Source organism: Lepidochelys olivacea (genome assembly GCF_965140295.1).
Source record: "Lepidochelys olivacea isolate rLepOli2 genome assembly, chromosome: 25".
Lineage (NCBI taxonomy): Eukaryota > Metazoa > Chordata > Testudines > Cheloniidae > Lepidochelys > Lepidochelys olivacea.
In genome coordinates, this window is record NC_140435.1 from 4,212,127 (window position 1) to 4,229,544 (window position 17,418).

Genomic DNA, 17,418 nt, shown 5'->3' on the forward strand with positions numbered 1-17,418 from the left:
ATTTTAAGAACACTTTTACAGCATATTTGACAAAATAGAAAAGGTATCAATGTGTCTTTTCTAAAAATAGCAACAGCATTCTACCCAAGGTTTAGGAATCTGAAGTGCCGTCCAAAGTCTGAGAGGGACGAGGTGTGGCACATGTTTTCAGAAGTCTTAAAAGAGCAACGCTCTGATGCGGAAACTACAGAACCTGAACCACCAAAAAATAAAATCAACCTTCTGCTGATGGCATCTGACTCAGATGATGAATACGAGCTTGCTTTGGATCATCATCAAGCGGAACCCGTCACCAGCATGGGCGCATGTCCTCTGGAATGGTAGTTGAAGCATGAAGGGACATATGAATCTTTAGCACATCTGGCAGGTGAATATCTTGCGACGCCGGCTATAACAGTGCCATGAGAACGCCTGTCCTTGCTTTCAGGTGACGTAAACAAGAAGTGGGCAGCATTATCTCCTGTAAACGTAAACAAACTTGATTGTCTGAGCGATTGGCTGAAGTAGGACTGGTTGGATGTGTAGGCTCTAAGGTTTTACATTGTTTCATTTTTGAATGCAGTTATTTTTGTACATTCTACATTAGTAAGTTCAACTTTCATGATAGAGATTGTACTACAGACTTGTATTAAGTGAATTGAAAAAGTTTTTCTTTTTTTACAGTGCAAATATTTGTAATAAAAAGAAATATAAAATGAGCAGTGTACACTTTGTATTCTGTGTTGTAATTGAAATCAATATATTTGAAAATGTAGAAAACATCCAGAAATATTTAAATTGTATTCTATTATTTAACAGTGCGATTAATTTTTTTAATCGCTTGACAGCCCTTTTATTTTTATATATAATTATACAAACCCACCCACTCATCCCCCTCTCTAAAACTTCTTAAAATAGATTTCCTTGTAATAAAAGGTCACAGTTTAAACTTCTGATCTTGTAGCCTACCAGTACTAAAAGCTGTTGTTGTGTCCCCCCCAGGAAATGGAATGTTCCTGACTTTCTGATGGTATAAAGCTCCCGCTTCTAGCTTTGATGGCTAAAGAGATATGGGAGGTTGTACCTGTCACTCTTCCAGGATGGAATATTGCTTAGTCTCAGCAGAGCAGTGCAGATTTATAGTTTCCAAGGCCAGAAGGGACCATTATGAACATCTGGTTTGACTTCCTGTCTAACTCTGTGAAGGGCCCTGGAGCTGGAGAAACCCAGAATGAGGCTCTAGAATGTTGGTGCTAGTCTGTTCTTAGTAGAGTTCCTCTGGCACAGAGTTACACAGCCAGGGTCCGTGAGAGCTTTAGTGGTTTAAATCACTGATCTGAAACATGGTTTAGGTCAGCACACAGAAAACCTTGATTTAAATAATCAATCTTTTTTTGCATTTGTACTGTTTAGTTATTTTCCTACTGAAAGGTTGATTCTTATTGCTTGGTAACCATTAAAACATGTTGATTTGCAACTAAAACAGCCTTTACACTGAATTTCATTCTTATGCTTGGTAACTAGGAAAATATGCCATAGATACATATTTATTTAAACAATTATATAGCTTAACATTTATTTATTCACATTCTTAACTTATACATTTTGTTACAAAATGGTGAGTGACGCCTTTCTATTTAGTAGATTTGTTTTTTTTTTTACTTGTGATTTGTGTCAAGCGCTGTTTGGATGGAAACAAGAATTCAATTATCGCGCAAAACATTTTAAAATTCTATTTTGATTAGTTAAATCACTTTCAATGTGCTGTATACAAACTTTTTTCCTCTTATCAATACATCTTCGGTATTTAAAACCAACTGATTTCTAAAACAAAGAAGATATCTGTAGTTAGTGAATTGAACGGATTTTGTTTCTGGTCACCATTTCCTTCAAGACTCTAGAATTGGTAGATCTCATCCTCACACCTAGTTTTTATTCATAAAATGGAAGAGGAAAACAGGCTTTCCTGCTTTTTCAACTCAGTCACTTTCTGAGCTTTGAATGAACTAGTCATCGAACTAGTTGAATAAACTCATTTGAAGAAAATATTCTCTTTACACCTGTAGAAGAGGCTACTGCTGTCAAGCTGGTTTAGCACTTCAGTAAACTCTGGTACCATCCAGTGTTCAGCTAGTGGCTTCTGCCAGTTCAGTGGCTTGACTTTTTGTAAATCTGTAGCAGTAAACATATACTGCTTTAATGTTGTTGTTGTTGTTGTTTAATTGACTTTAATAGATAATCTAAATTTTAGTCTTTAATCTTAATTTCAGGTTACATTTTAAATTTCTTTTTAAAAATTATTTAATTTAAATAAAGCCAATTTAAATATAAAAAGCCAATTAAAATATCATAGATTTTTATCCATCCTGAAACATTAAAAGGGGACTAAAAAATCCTCCTGTTACTGACCATAAAAAGGGTTAGTGCCCCATCAGCATCCTTCATATAATTCCTGCCCTTTCCTCTTTGATTCAAAGCAAGGAAGGCCCTGCTTCCCAAAAGGAGAAAGTCAGAGTCAAGTTCAGGAGATTGTCTGTCTCCTCCAGGAAACTGCCTGTCTAGGAAATGTAAGCAAAGTGGCAAATTTTTGCAGATGACAACAAAATTATTTAGGATAGTCAATACTAGAGAAAATTGTGCAGAATTTCAGAGGAACTTAACAAAGCTATGGGAATGGACAACACAATTCCCAATGAAATTAATGATTAGCAAGTATGAGGTCATATACCTTGGCAGGAATAATTTGAACTATAAATACAGACTGCTGAATTCTATATGTGCCAATACCATCCAGTAATAAGATCTCAATACTATTGTGAATGGCTCCACTGAGCATTGAGGTGTTCTCATGGGGATCCAAAATAGTAAGAGGGTAGAATAACTGCAACAGTAGTGCCCTCCCCTTGCATTGGCAAGGAGGTTCTGAGATTGACGGGGGAACAGGGAATTCTCACTCATTCACAGCAGACAGTGTGTATCTGTGAAGAGGTGCTTCATATTTGTCAGGTACCTTTTAGATGGAGACTCTGAAAGATGGATGCCCACCAAGCAGGGTCTAGGGACAACATTCTGGTAGACATTCCAGCACCTTCCCCTTTTACCAAGAGCTTCTGTGGGGCTTGATTTCTTTAGGTGTTGCCCCTTGATATTGAGACGCACCACTCTGTATGCTGAATGTAGGGTGTCTGGTAAACTTTTCAGAATGTACATTGTGTCGGTGGAGGTGAGTGAACCGAAAATGAATGATGAGTGAGAGAAATTTGTGGGATTAAAAAAAAAAAAACTCAGGGAGAAGCATGAGACAGCAAACAAGAGGAATGGAGTGTACAACACGGAAGCAAGGCAAAAGCAGACGTGTTACTGCCCCTCATTGTCAAAGTGGTTCCTCAAAGCCCCTCTTATGTTAATAGCAGCCCTCTGGGCTCCTCTAACAGCCCTAGATCTAGCTGTTCAAACTGGGCAGCCAAGCTCTCTGCCTGAGCAAACATTTCACCCTTCGATTCACACAATTATACAAAGTGCAGCCCGTGGCTATGACTACAGGAGTATTATCCTCTGTAAGGTCTAGCCTGCCATTTAAACACCTGCAGTGAGCTTTCAAATGGCCAAAGGCACATTTGACTACTATGTGGCATCTGCTTAGCCTGTTGTTAAAATGCTCCTTGATGATGTCCAGGTGCCCTGTGTAAGGTTTCATGAGCCATGGCTGTAAGGCATAAACTGGGTCTCCCAGGATTACTATGGGCATTTCTACGTCCCTCACTACGGACTTGTGGTCTGGAAAGAAAGTCCCCGCCTGCAGCTTTTTTACAGGCCACTGTTCCTGTTCGTCAGGCCCTACGCTACCAGCACTCTTCAGGACACCACTGACTTCCTGAGGAAACCACAATCCATCGGTGATCTTCCAGAAAACACCATCCTGACCACTATAGATGTAGAAGCCCTCTACACCAACATTCATAGAATCGTGGAGTATCAGGGTTGGAAGGGACCTCAGGAGGTCATCTAGTCCAACCCCCTGCTCAAAGCAGGACCAATCCCCAACTAAATCATCCCAGCCAGGGCTTTGTCAAGCCTGACCTTAAAAGCTTCTAAGGAAGGAGATTCCACCACCTCCCTAGGTAATGCATTCCAGTGTTTCACCACCCTCCTAGTGAAAGTTTTTCCTAATATCCAACCTAAACCTCCCCCTCCTTCCACACAAAGATGGACTACAAGCTATCAGGAACAGTATCCCCTATAATGTCACGGCAAACTTGGTGGCTGACTTTTGTGACTTTGTCCTCATCTACAACTATTTCGCATTTGGGGACAATGTATACCTTCAAGTCAACGGCACTGCTATGGGTACCCACATGGTGCCACAGTATGCCAGAATTTTTATGGCTGACTTAGGGGACGAGAGCTAAGGAGGCGTTGTTCTAACACCCCTACTCGCGCTACGTTGATGACCTATTCATTGTCTGGACCCACGGAAAAGAAGCCCTTGAGGAATTCTACCATGATTTCAACAATTTCCATCCCCCCGTCAACCTCAGCCTAGACCAATCCACACAAGCGGTCCATTTCCTGGACACTACTGTGCTAATAAGTGATGGTCGCACAAACGCCACCCTATACTGGAAACCTGTTGAACGCTATGCTTATCTACTTGCCTCCAGCTTGCATCTAGGACACCACATGATCCATTGTCTACAGCCAAGCTCTGAGATACAAACGCATTTGCTCCAATCCCTCAGTCAGAGACAAACACCTACAAGATCTCTATCAAGCATTCTTAAAACTACAATGCCCACCTACTGAAGTGAAAAAACAGATTGGGAGAGCCAGAAGAGTACCCGCAAGTCACCAACTACAGGACAGGCCCAACAAAGAAAATAACAGAACTCCACTAGTCATCACCTTCAGCCCCCAACTAAAACCTCTCCAGCACATCATCAAGGATCTACAACCTATCCTGAAAAATGATCCCTCATTCTCACAGATCGTGGGAGACAGACCAGCACTTGCTTACAGACAACCCCCCAACCTGAAGCAAATACTCTCCAGCAACCACACAACAAAAACACTAACCCAGAAACTTATCCTTGCAACAAAGTCCGATGCCAACTCTGTCCACATATTTATTCAAGTGACACCATCGTAGGACCTAATCACATTAGCCATGTCATCAGGGGCTCGTTCACCTGCACATCTACCAATGTGATATATGCCATCATGCGCCAGCAATGCTCCTCTGCCATGTACATTGGCCAAACCAGACAGTCTCTATGCAAAAGAATAAATGGACACAAATCTGACGTCAGGAATCATAACATTCAAAAACTGGGAGGAGAACACTTCAACCTCTCTAGCCACTCAGTAAAAGATTTTAAGGGTGGCAATTTTGCAAGAGAAAAGTTTCAAAAACAGACTCCAGCGAGAAACTGCTGAGCTTGAATTAATATGCAGACTAGATACCATTAACTTGGGTTTGAATAGAAACTGGGAGTGGCTGGATCATTCCACATATTGAATTTGTTTCCTTAAGTTCAGTATCCTCACACCTTCTTGTCAACTGTCTAAATGGGCCATCTTGATTATCACTACAAAAGTTTTTTTTTTTTTTCTCCTGCTGATAATAGCTCATCTTAATTAATTAGCCTCTTACTCCTTTTTTTTATGTTTTCTGTATGTATATCTTCTTACTATATGTTCCATTCTATGCATCCGATGAAGTGGGCTGTAGCCCACGAAAGCTTATGCTCTAATAAATTTGTCAGTCTCTAAGGTACCACAAGTACTCCTGTTCTTGTTCCTGAAGATGCGTGCATCATGCATCTTTCCGGACCAGCCTGCATTGATGTCCATGAAACGCCTCTGGTGATCCCCAAGCACCTGCAACACCATGGAGAATATCCCTTCCTACTGATGTATTCAGATTCAAGGTGGTCTGGCTCTCAAATTGGAATGTGTGCGCCATCAGTGGCCCTGCTACAGTTAGGGAAACCCACCTCTGCAAAGCCATCCACTATGTCATGCACATTTCCCAGAGTTACGGTCCTATGCAGCAGGATGCAATTTGTTGCCCTGCACACTTGGAGTAATACAGCCCCAACAGTGGACTTTCCCACTCCAAATTGATTTGTGACTGGCCAGTGGTAGTCTGGATTTGCCAGCTTCCACACAGTGATTGTCACACGCTGCTCTACTGGAAGGGCAGCTCTCAATCTGGTGTCCTTGAGCTGCAGGTCAGGGGCCAGCTCAGCACATAGCTCCATGAAAGTTGCTTTATGCATCCTAAAGTTCTGTACCCACTGGTTGTTGTCCCACACCTGCATGACAATGCGATCCCACCAATCAGTGCTTGTTTCCCTAGCCCAAAAGCAACGCTCTATCGTTTGCAGCTGCTCTGCGAATGCACAAAGCTCTGATAAGTTGCTGCCGTCCTCATTACACTCGGGTACCTGCGATTCATCCTCTGCTAACTTCGCGAGTAACTCTGCGAGTAACTGTGCTACCATGTGCTATGTCCTCACGACAGCTAACAGTTCATAGGAGAGAAGTGCAGGATCCATCCTCTCTCACTGCAGATGCTGGCGCGCACTATAAAAGAATGACAGCTGGAAAAACCGTGCGAAAGAAAGCCAGAGACCTTTGCAGGGGTGGGACACAAAGCGGTGTATGACAGTACATTTTGCACATCCCAGGATGCGCCGTGCTCCATTTCCGCATTCCCACAACAGCTAGCGACGGATGATGTCACCAGGCACTGTGGGATGCATATCCACAGTCATTGCTCTCGCTGTCAACAGAGGTGCCTCAAATGTGGACACAATCTGTCGACAGAGGGAGCAAATGTAAACACGCTTTGGCGACTTTGCTTTTATCGATTTTTTTTCCTTGTTGACATTATTTTCATCGACAAAACTTGCCAGTGTAGACAAGCCCCTAGTGAGTTACACTTAAAGATTATTAGAAAGTTGATGTTGTTAAATGAAGTACAGTGCCCAGTAAACTACTTGGTCCCCTGAAATTTCAAAACATATGGCAGCACACAGGTATTTTTCATCGTGGCTACTAGGAGCTCAGAAAATTTAAAGTTCACCCTAAATCAGTGACAATGTATCCACAGAGTTAAACATTAGAATACCAAAATTTACGGTTATATATTTGGCAAGAGATGACAAAATGTGGAATTGTTTGACTGCAGTTATCAAAAGGCTTCGCAGGGGTGTCTTGGGTTGGGATTTTTAAACTCTCCTGAACATTAGAATGCCCATACTGCAGTGGTCCCCAAACTGTGGGGGTGGGGCCCGAACTAGCCCCCACTGGGGCCTGGGGAGGGCACACCCTCCAGTTCTGCTCCAGCCCTGGCTGCAGCTGCGGCCTTAGCTCCGCTCCTGGCCCACACCCGCAGCCCTGCTTCCAGCTTGTGGTCCTGGCCCCCACTCTCGGTGCCAGGCCTGGCTGTGGTTCTGCTCCCTGCCTGGGAGGGCCCGGGCACATTCCATTACTGGTAAGGGGAGGGAGTGAGAGGAAAAGTTTGGGCACTAATGCCATACTGAATCACACCAATGGTCCATCTAACCTAGTGTCATGTCTTCTGACAGTGGCTGATGCCTCCAGAGGGAATGAACAGAACAGGACATTGATGAAGTCATCCATCCCATGTCCAGTCCCAGCTTCTGGCAGTCAGAGGCTTAAAGACTTCCAGAGCACGGGACTGCATACCTGACCATCTTGGCTAATAGCCATTGATGGAACTATTCTCCATGAATTGATCTAATTCTTTTTTTAACCCAGTTTTGGGCCTTCACAGCATAAGAAAATAAGACTGGTGTCAGGTGTCTCAGAGGGAATGTCAGGTGTCATAAGTGTCAGGTGTCTCAGAGGGAATGAACAGAACAGGTAATCAAGTGATCCATCCCCTGTCGCTCATTCCTAGTTTCTGGTAAACAGAGGCTTGACAGAACAAGGAGTAATGGTCTCAAGTTCCAGTGGGGGAGGTTTAGGTTGGATATTAGGAAAAACTTTTTCACTAGGAAGGTGGTGAAGCACTGGAATAGGTTACCTAGGAAGGTGGTGGAATCTCCTTCTTTAAAGGTTTTTAAGGTCAGGCTTGACAAAGCCCTGGCTGGGATGATTTATTTGGGATTGGTCCTGCTTTGAGCAGGGGGTTGGACTAGATGACCTCCTGAGGTCCCTTCCAACCCTGATATTCTGTGAGCCTAGGGACACCATTCCTGCCCATCCTGGCTAATAGCCATTGATGGACCTATCCTCCATGAATTTACCTAGTTCTTTATTTAATCCTGTTATGGTCTTGGTCTTCACAACATTCTCTGGCAGGGCGTTCCACAGGTTGACTGTGCGTTGTGTGAAGAACTACTTTTATTTTTTTAAACCTGCTGCCTATTAATTTCATTTGGTGACCCCTAGTAGTTCTGCAGTTTCACATTTGAGTTCCTTCAGAACTCTTGGGTGAATACCACCTGGTCTTGGTGACTTATCGGTGTTTAATTTATCAATTTGTTCCAAAACCACCTCTAATGATACCTCAATCTGGGACAATTCATAGAATCATAGAATATCAGGGTTGGAAGGGACCTTAGGAGGTCATCTAGTCCAACCCCTGCTCAAAAGCAGGACCAATCCCCAGTTAAATCATCCCAGCCACGGCTTTGTCAAGCCTGACCTTAAAAACTTCTAAGGAAGGAGATTCCACCACCTCTCTAGGCAACGCATTCCAGTACTTCACCACCCTCCTAGTGAAAAAGTTTTTCCTAATATCCAACCTGAACCTCCCCCACTGCAACTTGAGACCATTACTCCTCGTTCTGTCATCTGCTACCATTGAGAACAGTCTAGAGCCATCCTCTTTGGAACCCCCTTTCAGGTAGTTGAAAGCAGCTATCAAATCCCCCCTCATTCTTCTCTTCCGCAGACTAAACAATCCCAGTTCCCTCAGCCTCTCCTCATAAGTCATGTGTTCCAGACCCCAAACAAAATCATTTTTGTTGCCCTTCGCTGGACTCTTTCCAATTTCTCCACATCCTTCTTGTAGTGTGGGGCCCAAAACTGGACACAGTACTCCAGATGAGGCCTCACCAATGTCGAATAGAGGGGGACGATCACGTCCCTCGATCAACTCGCTATGCCCCTACTTATACATCCCAAAATGCCATTGGCCTTCTTGGCAACAAGGGCACACTGCTGACTCATATCCAGCTTCTCGTCCACTGTCACCCCTAGGTCCTTTTCCGCAGAACTGCTGCCTAGCCATTCTGTCCCTAGTCTGTAGCTGTGCATTGGGTTCTTCCGTCCTAAGTGCAGGACCCTGCACTTATCCTTATTGAACCTCATCAGATTTCTTTTGGCCCAATCCTCCAATTTGTCTAGGTCCCTCTGTATCCTATCCCTGCCCTCCAGCGTATCTACCACTCCTCCCAGTTTAGTATCATCCGCAGATTTGCTGAGACTGCAATCCACACCATCCTCCAGATCATTTATGAAGATATTGAACAAAACCGGCCCCAGGACCGACCCCTGGGGCACTTCACTTGACACCGGCTGCCAACTAGACATGGAGCCATTGATCACTACCCGTTGAGCCCGACAATCTAGCCAACTTTCTACCCACCTTATAGTGCATTCATCCAACCCGTACTTCTTTAACTTGCTGACAAGAATACTGTGGGAGACCATGTCAAAAGCTTTGCTAAAGTCAAGAAACAATACATCATCCACTGCTTTCCCTTCATCCACAGAACCAGTAATCTCATCATAGAAGGCGATTAGGTTAGTCAGGCATGACCTTCCCTTGGTGAATCCATGCTGACTGTTCCTGATCACTTTCCTCTCATGTAAGTGCTTCAGGATTGATTCTTTGAGGACCTGCTCCATGATTTTTCCGGGGACTGAAGTGAGGCTGACTGGCCTGTAGTTCCCAGGATCCTCCTTCTTCCCTTTTTTAAAGTTTAGCACTACATTAGCCTTTTTCCAGTCATCCGGGACTTCCCCCGTTCGCCACGAGTTTTCAAAGATAATGGCCAATGGCTCTGCAATCACAGCCACCAGTTCCTTTAGCACTCTCGGATGCAACTCGTCCGGCCCCATGGACTTGTGCACGTCCAGCTTTTCTAAATAGTCCCTAACCACCTCTTTCTCCACAGAGGGCTGGCCAGATCTGTCACCTAAAAAGAATTGCTCAGTTTTGGGAATCTCCATGACATCCTCAGCCGTGAAGATCGATGCAAAGAATTCATTTAGTTTCTCCATAATGGCCTTATTGACCTTGAGTGCTCCTTTAGCACCTCGATCATCCAGTGGCCCCACTGGTTGTTAAGTTTCAGAGTAACAGCCGTGTTAGTCTGTATTCGCAAAAAGAAAAGGAGTACTTGTGGCACCTTAGAGACTAACCAATTTATTTGAGCATGAGCTTTCGTGAGCTACAGCTCACTTCATCGGATGCATACTGTGGAAACTGCAGCAGACTTTATATACACACAGAGATCATGAAACAATACCTCCTCCCACCCCATTGTCCTGCTGGTAATAGCTTATCTAAAGTGATCATCAAGTTGGGCCATTTCCAGCACAAATCCAGGGTTTCTCACCCTCCACCCCCCACACACAAACTCACTCTCCTGCTGGTAATAGCCCATCCAAAGTGACAACTCTCTACACAATGTGCATGATAATCAAGGTGGGCCATTTCCTGCACAAATCCAGGTTTTCTCACCCCCGTCCAAAAAACACACACACAAACTCACTTTGTTAAGCAGCCTTCCTGCTTCTGATGTACTTCAAAAGAAATTTGCTATTACTTTTTTGGTCTTTGGCTAACTGTTCCTCAAATTCTTTTTTGGCCTTCCTAATTGTATTTTGCCCTATCTCAAAAAAGATATATTGGAATTGGAAAAGGTTCAGAAAAGGGCAACACAAATGACACATGCTTGTTGACCCCCTCAAAGAATTCCAGTAGATTGGGGAGGCATTACTTTCCCTTTACAAATGCTGTGACTTTTCCTCAACATATCATGTTCATTTATGTGTCTGATCATTTTGTTCTTTACTATATTTTGAACCAGTTTGCCTGGTACTGAAGTTAGGTTTACCAGCCAGTAATTACCAGGATCACCTTTTTAGCCCTTTAAAAAAAAAAAATCCGCATTACATTAGCTATCTTTTAGTCATCTGGTACAGAGGCTCACTTCAATCGTCAAGGGGCCCCACTGATTGTTTGGTAGGCTTCCTGCTTCTGATGTACTTTTTTTTTTTTTTCTATTAGTTTTTGTCTTTTGCTAAATCTAATTTACCAATTTTTTTTTGGTCTGCCTAATTATGCTTTTATTCTTGACTTGCCAGAATGTTTTTTTTCTATTTTCACAAGTAGGATTTGACTGCCAAGTTTTAAAGGTTGCATTTTTGCCTCTAGCTGCCTCTTTTGTTCTGTTTAGCCACTGTGGCAATTTTTTTTGTTCCTTTGACTGTTTTTTTTGGGGGTGTTTTTTAATTTTTTTTTTATTTGGGGTGTTTATATATGTTGAGTCTCTGTTGTAGTGTCTTTAAAAAGTTTTTCCATACAGCTTGCAAGCATTGCACTCTTGTGACTGTTTCTTTTCATTTCCATTTAATTAGCTTCTTCATTTTTGTGTAGTTCCCCTTATTGAAGTTAAATGCTACTGTCGTGGGATTCTTTGGTATTTTCCCCCCGACAAGGATGTTTGATTTAATTACATTATGGTCACCATTACTGGGTCGTTCAGCTGTATTCACCTCTTGGACCATATTCTGTTTGTTTCAGTTAGGACTAAATCAAGAATGGCTTCTCCCCTTCTGCTTTCCAGGACCAGCTGCTTCCAAGAAGCTGTCATTAATGGTATCTACAAATTTTTATCTCTGCAACCAGTCCTGAGGTGACATGTACCCAGTCAGTATGGGATAGCTGAAATTCCCCATTATTACTGAGTTTTTTCTATTTTTGTAGCCACTAATCTCCCTGAGCATTTGACAGTCAACATCACCACCCTGGTCAGTTGGTAGCTGGTATATTTCTACAGCTATACTCTTATTATTCAAGCATAAAATTTCTGTCCATCGATATTCTATGGTACTTTTTGAATCATTTTACGATTTTTTTTACTCTATTTGACTCTTTCACATACAGTGCCAGTGCCACTCCTCTTCTCCAAGATGACTTACTCTGTTGTTCCTATATATTATGTACCCTAATATTATTGTGTCCCATTGATGATCTTCATTCCACCAAGTTTCTGTGGTGTCTGTCATATCAATATCCTCACTTAATCCCAGGCACTCAAGGTTACCCATCTTAGTATTTACACTTGCATTTGTATAGAAGCACTTATAAAAATGTGTCAATATTTAGTTGTCTGTCTTCATGTGATGTAATTGAATGGGACTTTTTCATTTGACTGTTTCTCTTCAGTTTCTACCTGTACTTTAATAAGTTCTATCCTCTTCTCTTTATTAGGATATAGACTAGTATCCCTGCTAATAGATCCTCTGTGAAGGGATGTGTTGGTCTGAACCATGTGCTTCTCTGCATCTGTTGCTTTCCCCCAGCCCTTAGTTTAAAAATTCCTCTGCTAACTTTTTAATTTTATACGCAGCAGTCTGGTTCTGTTTATATTAAGGTGGAGCCCATCCTTTCTGTTCAGTACTATAAACTGGATAGCCCTCACTCTGTTGCTGTACTTGTGCCTGCATTCTATTTACTATTTCAGAGTGTCTTTTTTGTGGGGGAAACAGGGTGGGGAGCACAGTCCACTGGCTGCACTGAGGTGGGAGATCACCCTGAAGCCCCCACCTCTCTCCGTACAGGGACTCGGCAGCGAGGCTGCACCTGACCCTGACACAGTGCAAGGGCTGGGCCTGCCACAGAAACACCTCGGCGCCTTGCCCCTCTGTGCCAGGCGCACCAGGTGCTGCTCCTGCTGGGCTGAACCTGCCCAGCCAAGTGTGGAGGGACTTAGTGTGGGGGGATCCAGATGTGGGGTGAAAGGTTTCTGAGTGCTGCAGTCTGGGTGCGGGCGGCTCAGTGGGAGAGCTGGATGCACAGGGGCAATGGGACGCTGCAGGGGATCCAGGTAATGGTGGTTGGGCTGAGCGGGGAGCCTTGGGGATGGGGGGGGTCTGGGTGCTGGGGGAGTGGGGCTTTATGGGTCTGGGTGTGGAGGGCTTGTCGGTGGGGTCCAGGTGTAAGGGGGTAGGACTTGTCAGGGTGAGGGTACAATGGGCTTGCTTAATGGGAGAGCCCCAGCCACTGGTGAGGGGATGCTGCATGCTGGGCTCCCACTTCCCCCTGCGATTCCCCTATTCTTCTCCACCCCTCTCTGCTCACTCCCACATTCCCTTCCCCCTCCCCTATTCCACCCCTCTTCCTTCCCCCCTGCCATGGGCACTCAATGTTCCATGGAAAATTGAAGGCTCCCAGCACACAGAAGGGGAGCACAACTGGGACTAGGACCGAAGAGGCTGCATTCAGCTACAGAGTCAGCGGAGCCTGACACAGACTCCTTCAGCAGGGCAGTTGTGCATTTGCAGAAATGAGGGGTGGGGGCAGTGGCATGTAACCCTGTGTGCTCCCTCATGCCGTGCTTCTGTTTGGGGGGCAGTCCGGCACAAAAACTACACACATGGTCGCCGCTCCCCCTTGCGTGGCTTCCCTTTGCTTCCCTGCCGTTTTCTGCAGGGAAATGTAGAAATACTGGGGGAAGGGGGGAGAAGGGACTTGTGTGCGTGGCATTTTCTGCAGGCGTAGAGTCCCACAGGATCCCCTCCCAGGAGTATATATAGCAAAAGCACTCCTATGCCAGTATAACTGCAGCTACATTAGGGCTTTTACTGGCATTGAAATGTAAAAAAAAAAAATAAATAAAGTAAAAAAAAAATTGCATCCCTGTAGATCTGCCATTAGGCACTTTTGCAAATCCCACCTTAGTTATAACTAGTGTAACTAATACTTGAACTGGGACACATATGGCAATTTCCTGCAATATTCTTGAAAAACCTTACTGTATTAGTATCTGGAGTCCATTTTATTAAATGCAAAAGTAATGATTCCTGGGAGGTGTTGTGAACTTCAAAGGACTGTCTGAACAATGGGCCAGACAAGAATGGATGTTTGGACAAACAATGTTAACTGGTTTGTCTAGGGAATCTCTATGGGAAGGTGAGAGCAAATTTCCAACTCTGGTTATGCAAAAGCCCTTCTTTTTGTATCTACGACCCGAGGAGGGAACTATTTTCTACTGATAATTTGTTGGTGCAATCTCAAGATCCAAGGCCCAGGCTGTAAAGGAAACATTAACCTGTGCATGGTTGTGTTTATTCTGAGCTAAGGCTGTTTATGAATTTGTAACCACACACAAACCCATTGCTGCCAGAGCTCTTGCTGAAGTTTGGAGGTGAGCTCTGATAAGCTTATTAGCAAGTATTTAGGTTCTTTTATCATCTCTAAAATATTTTCACTATAATGGTTTCACCATAAGAATAAATGTGCTTGCTTATAAAGAGCTATTTGTAACTCATAACTGCTGGCAATTACATTATTCCTAACCTTTGAAGAGAAAGCAAAGCGCAGTTGTTGGCAGTTTTGGCAGTCGGATTGCTGGGAATATCAGTTAGGCAGGGAACTGTACAGCCTGGAAAAAACCCAATTAGAGGGGAGAGGGATGCGGCCCTCTACCCAAGATAGGTGACAGCTGAGGAGCCTGGTGTGTGTGCCCTTGAGGGACCAGAGAGGGGTATACAAGTGCAGTTGCCCTGAATTGTGAGGTGAACATTTTCAGAATTCATTCTTTTTCTGTGAAAAACATCACAGAGCATAACTTTGTAATATTTAATGCTGTTGGAAAAAACAATTTCTTTTTTTGCAGAAAAACCTGCCATTGCTCCACCCGTCTTTGTGTTTCAGAAGGATAAAGCACAGAAGGTAAGGAGCTATCACTGTGTATGTACTCATTTTATGGCATATGGTCATCCTGACTAATATTTCAGTAATTTGTATATGGTGTTACTCTTCTGAAGTTAAGGTGAGATACTAGATAGTTGTCATTAGGGTTTGAAATTCAAGGAAAAAATGTGGGAAGACAAAGATTATAGGTTAGTGGGAGGAAAGCAGGAGGGACAGAAAGTGGAGGAAATCTAGAACAATTTCAAAGCAGAATCTTAAACAAAGACAGATGGGAAAAAGGGGCAGACCTTATTACTATGTAGAAATAGAAATGAAAGCAAGAAAAAAGAATAACAAAATGAAAAGGAAAGTTAAAAGGAAAAAAACATGGTTCAAGTTAGTGCTAAAATTTAACATATTACGTACAACTACTGATTGATTTCTTGGTTAATTGCTCATCATTAAATTTAAGTTTGGGGAAATGGAAAAACGTTGCTGTCAGCTGTGTAACTCAGTGACCTCAGAGCATTTTGCATTTTAAATGCACTTAACATTCTTCAACTTGGAAAGAGAGACTGACACGGTTTTTCGAATGAATTCCGTGATCCATTAAGCTAGGTTCAAACAGAAAACCTTCCAGTATTTTAGTTAGTTGCTACTAAAAATTATTTTGTCAAGATGTGAAATCTACCCTCAGATGTCTGTTTTGAATCCAGTGCAGGTCAATAGTGAGTGAAAGATGTTACCAAATTATATGCAAAATGTTTTCTCAGTCCATTTCCAGCCATAAATGATACTCCTCATGGAAGTGTAAGCAGAGATATCATGAAGATTTACTCCTAAAGGTGCTTTATCCAGTTCAGTGTTGAACCATGTTGGCACAGGATTTGGTGGGAGAAGCTTAGATTTCTCTGCTGCCAGTATCCTAGAATATCAGGGTTGGAAGGGACCTCAGGAGGTCATCTAGTCCAACCCCCTGCTCAAAGCAGGACCAATCCCCAAATAAATCATCCCAGCCAGGGCTTTGTCAAGCCTGACCTTAAAAGCTTCTAAGGAAGGAGATTCCACCACCTCCCTAGGTAATGCATTCCAGCGTTTCACTACCCTCCTAGTGAAAAAGTTTTTCCTAATATCCAACCTAAACCTCCCCCACTGCAACTTGAGACCATTACTCCTCGTTCTGTCATCTGCTACCATTGAGAACAGTCTAGATGCATCCTCTTTGGAACCCCCGTTCAGGTAGCTGAAAGCAGCTATCAAATCCCCCCTCATTCTTCTCTTCCGCAGACTAAACAATCCCAGTTCCCTCAGCCTCTCCTCATAAGTCATGTGTTCCAGTCCCCTAATCATTTTTGTTGCCCTCAGCTGGATGTTTTCCAATTTTTCCACATCCTTCTTGTAGTGTGGGGCCCAAAAGTGGACACACTACTCCAGATGAGGCCTCACCAATGTCAAATAGAGGGGAAGGATCATGTCCCTCGATCTGCTGGCAATGCCTCTACTTATATATTCCAAAATGCCATTGCCCTTCTTGGCAACAACGGCACACTGTTGATTTCTATCCAGCTTCTTGTCCACTGTAACCCCTAGGTCCTTTTCTGCAGAACTGCTGCCTAGCCATTCCGTCCCTAGTCTGTAGCGGTGCATTCTTCCTTGCTAAGTGGAGGACTCTACACTTGTCCTTGTTGAACCTCATCAGATTTCTTTTGGCCCAATCCTCTAATTTGTCTAGTGCCCTCTGTATTCTATCCCTACCCTCCAACATATCTACATCTCCTCCAGTTTAGTGTCATCTGCAAACTTGCTGAGGGTGCAATCCACACCGTTCTCCAGATCATTAATGAAGATATTGAACAAAACCGGCTCAAGGACCGACCCTTGGGGCACTCCACTTGTTACCGGCTGCCAACTAGACATGGAGCCATTGATCACTACCCGTTGAGCCCGACAATCTAGCCGGCTTTCTCTCTACCTTATAAAGAAAAGGAGTACTTGTGGCACCTTAGAGACTAACCAATTTATTTGAGCCTGAGCTTTCGTGAGCTACAGCTCACTTCATCGGATGCATACCGTGGAAACTGCAGAAGACATTATATACACACAGAGACCATGAAACAATACCTCCTCCCACCCCACTGTCCTGCTGGTAATAGCTTATCTAAAGTGATCATCAAGTTGGGCCATTTCCAGCACAAATCCAGGTTTTCTCACCCTCCGCCCCCCCCACACAAACTCACTCTCCTGCTGGTAATAGCTTATCCAAAGTGACCACTCTCCCTAAAATGTGCATGATAATCAAGGTGGGCCATTTCCAGCACAAATCCAGGCTTTCTCACCCCCCCCCCCCTTCCCGGGGGGAGACACACACACACACACACACAGATACTCACTCTCCTGCTGGCAATAGCTCATCCAAACTGACCACTCTCCAAGTTTAAATCCAAGTTTAACCAGAACGTCTTGGTGAGGGGGGGGGGGGGTTTTGTAGGAAAAAACAAGGGGAAATAGGCTACCTTGCATAATGACTTAGCCACTCC

The 17,418-nt window shown here is 43.7% G+C and overlaps 1 protein-coding gene across 8 annotated transcripts in view; it reads left to right on the forward strand.

Moving 5' to 3' along the window:
* The window catches only part of RANBP3 (RAN binding protein 3), a 174,231-nt gene that overhangs the window by 21,831 nt on the left and 134,982 nt on the right, over positions 1–17,418 (forward strand). For 7 of the 8 annotated variants that reach the window (XM_084614216.1, XM_084614215.1, XM_084614221.1 and 4 more), the window contains exon 2: positions 14,865–14,920. The exons of the other annotated variant lie outside the window; for it this stretch is intronic. In XM_084614216.1, the coding sequence (XP_084470342.1) occupies positions 14,865–14,920 (56 nt within the window). The remainder of the gene's footprint in view (positions 1–14,864; positions 14,921–17,418) is intronic. 8 annotated transcript variants of the gene reach the window in all.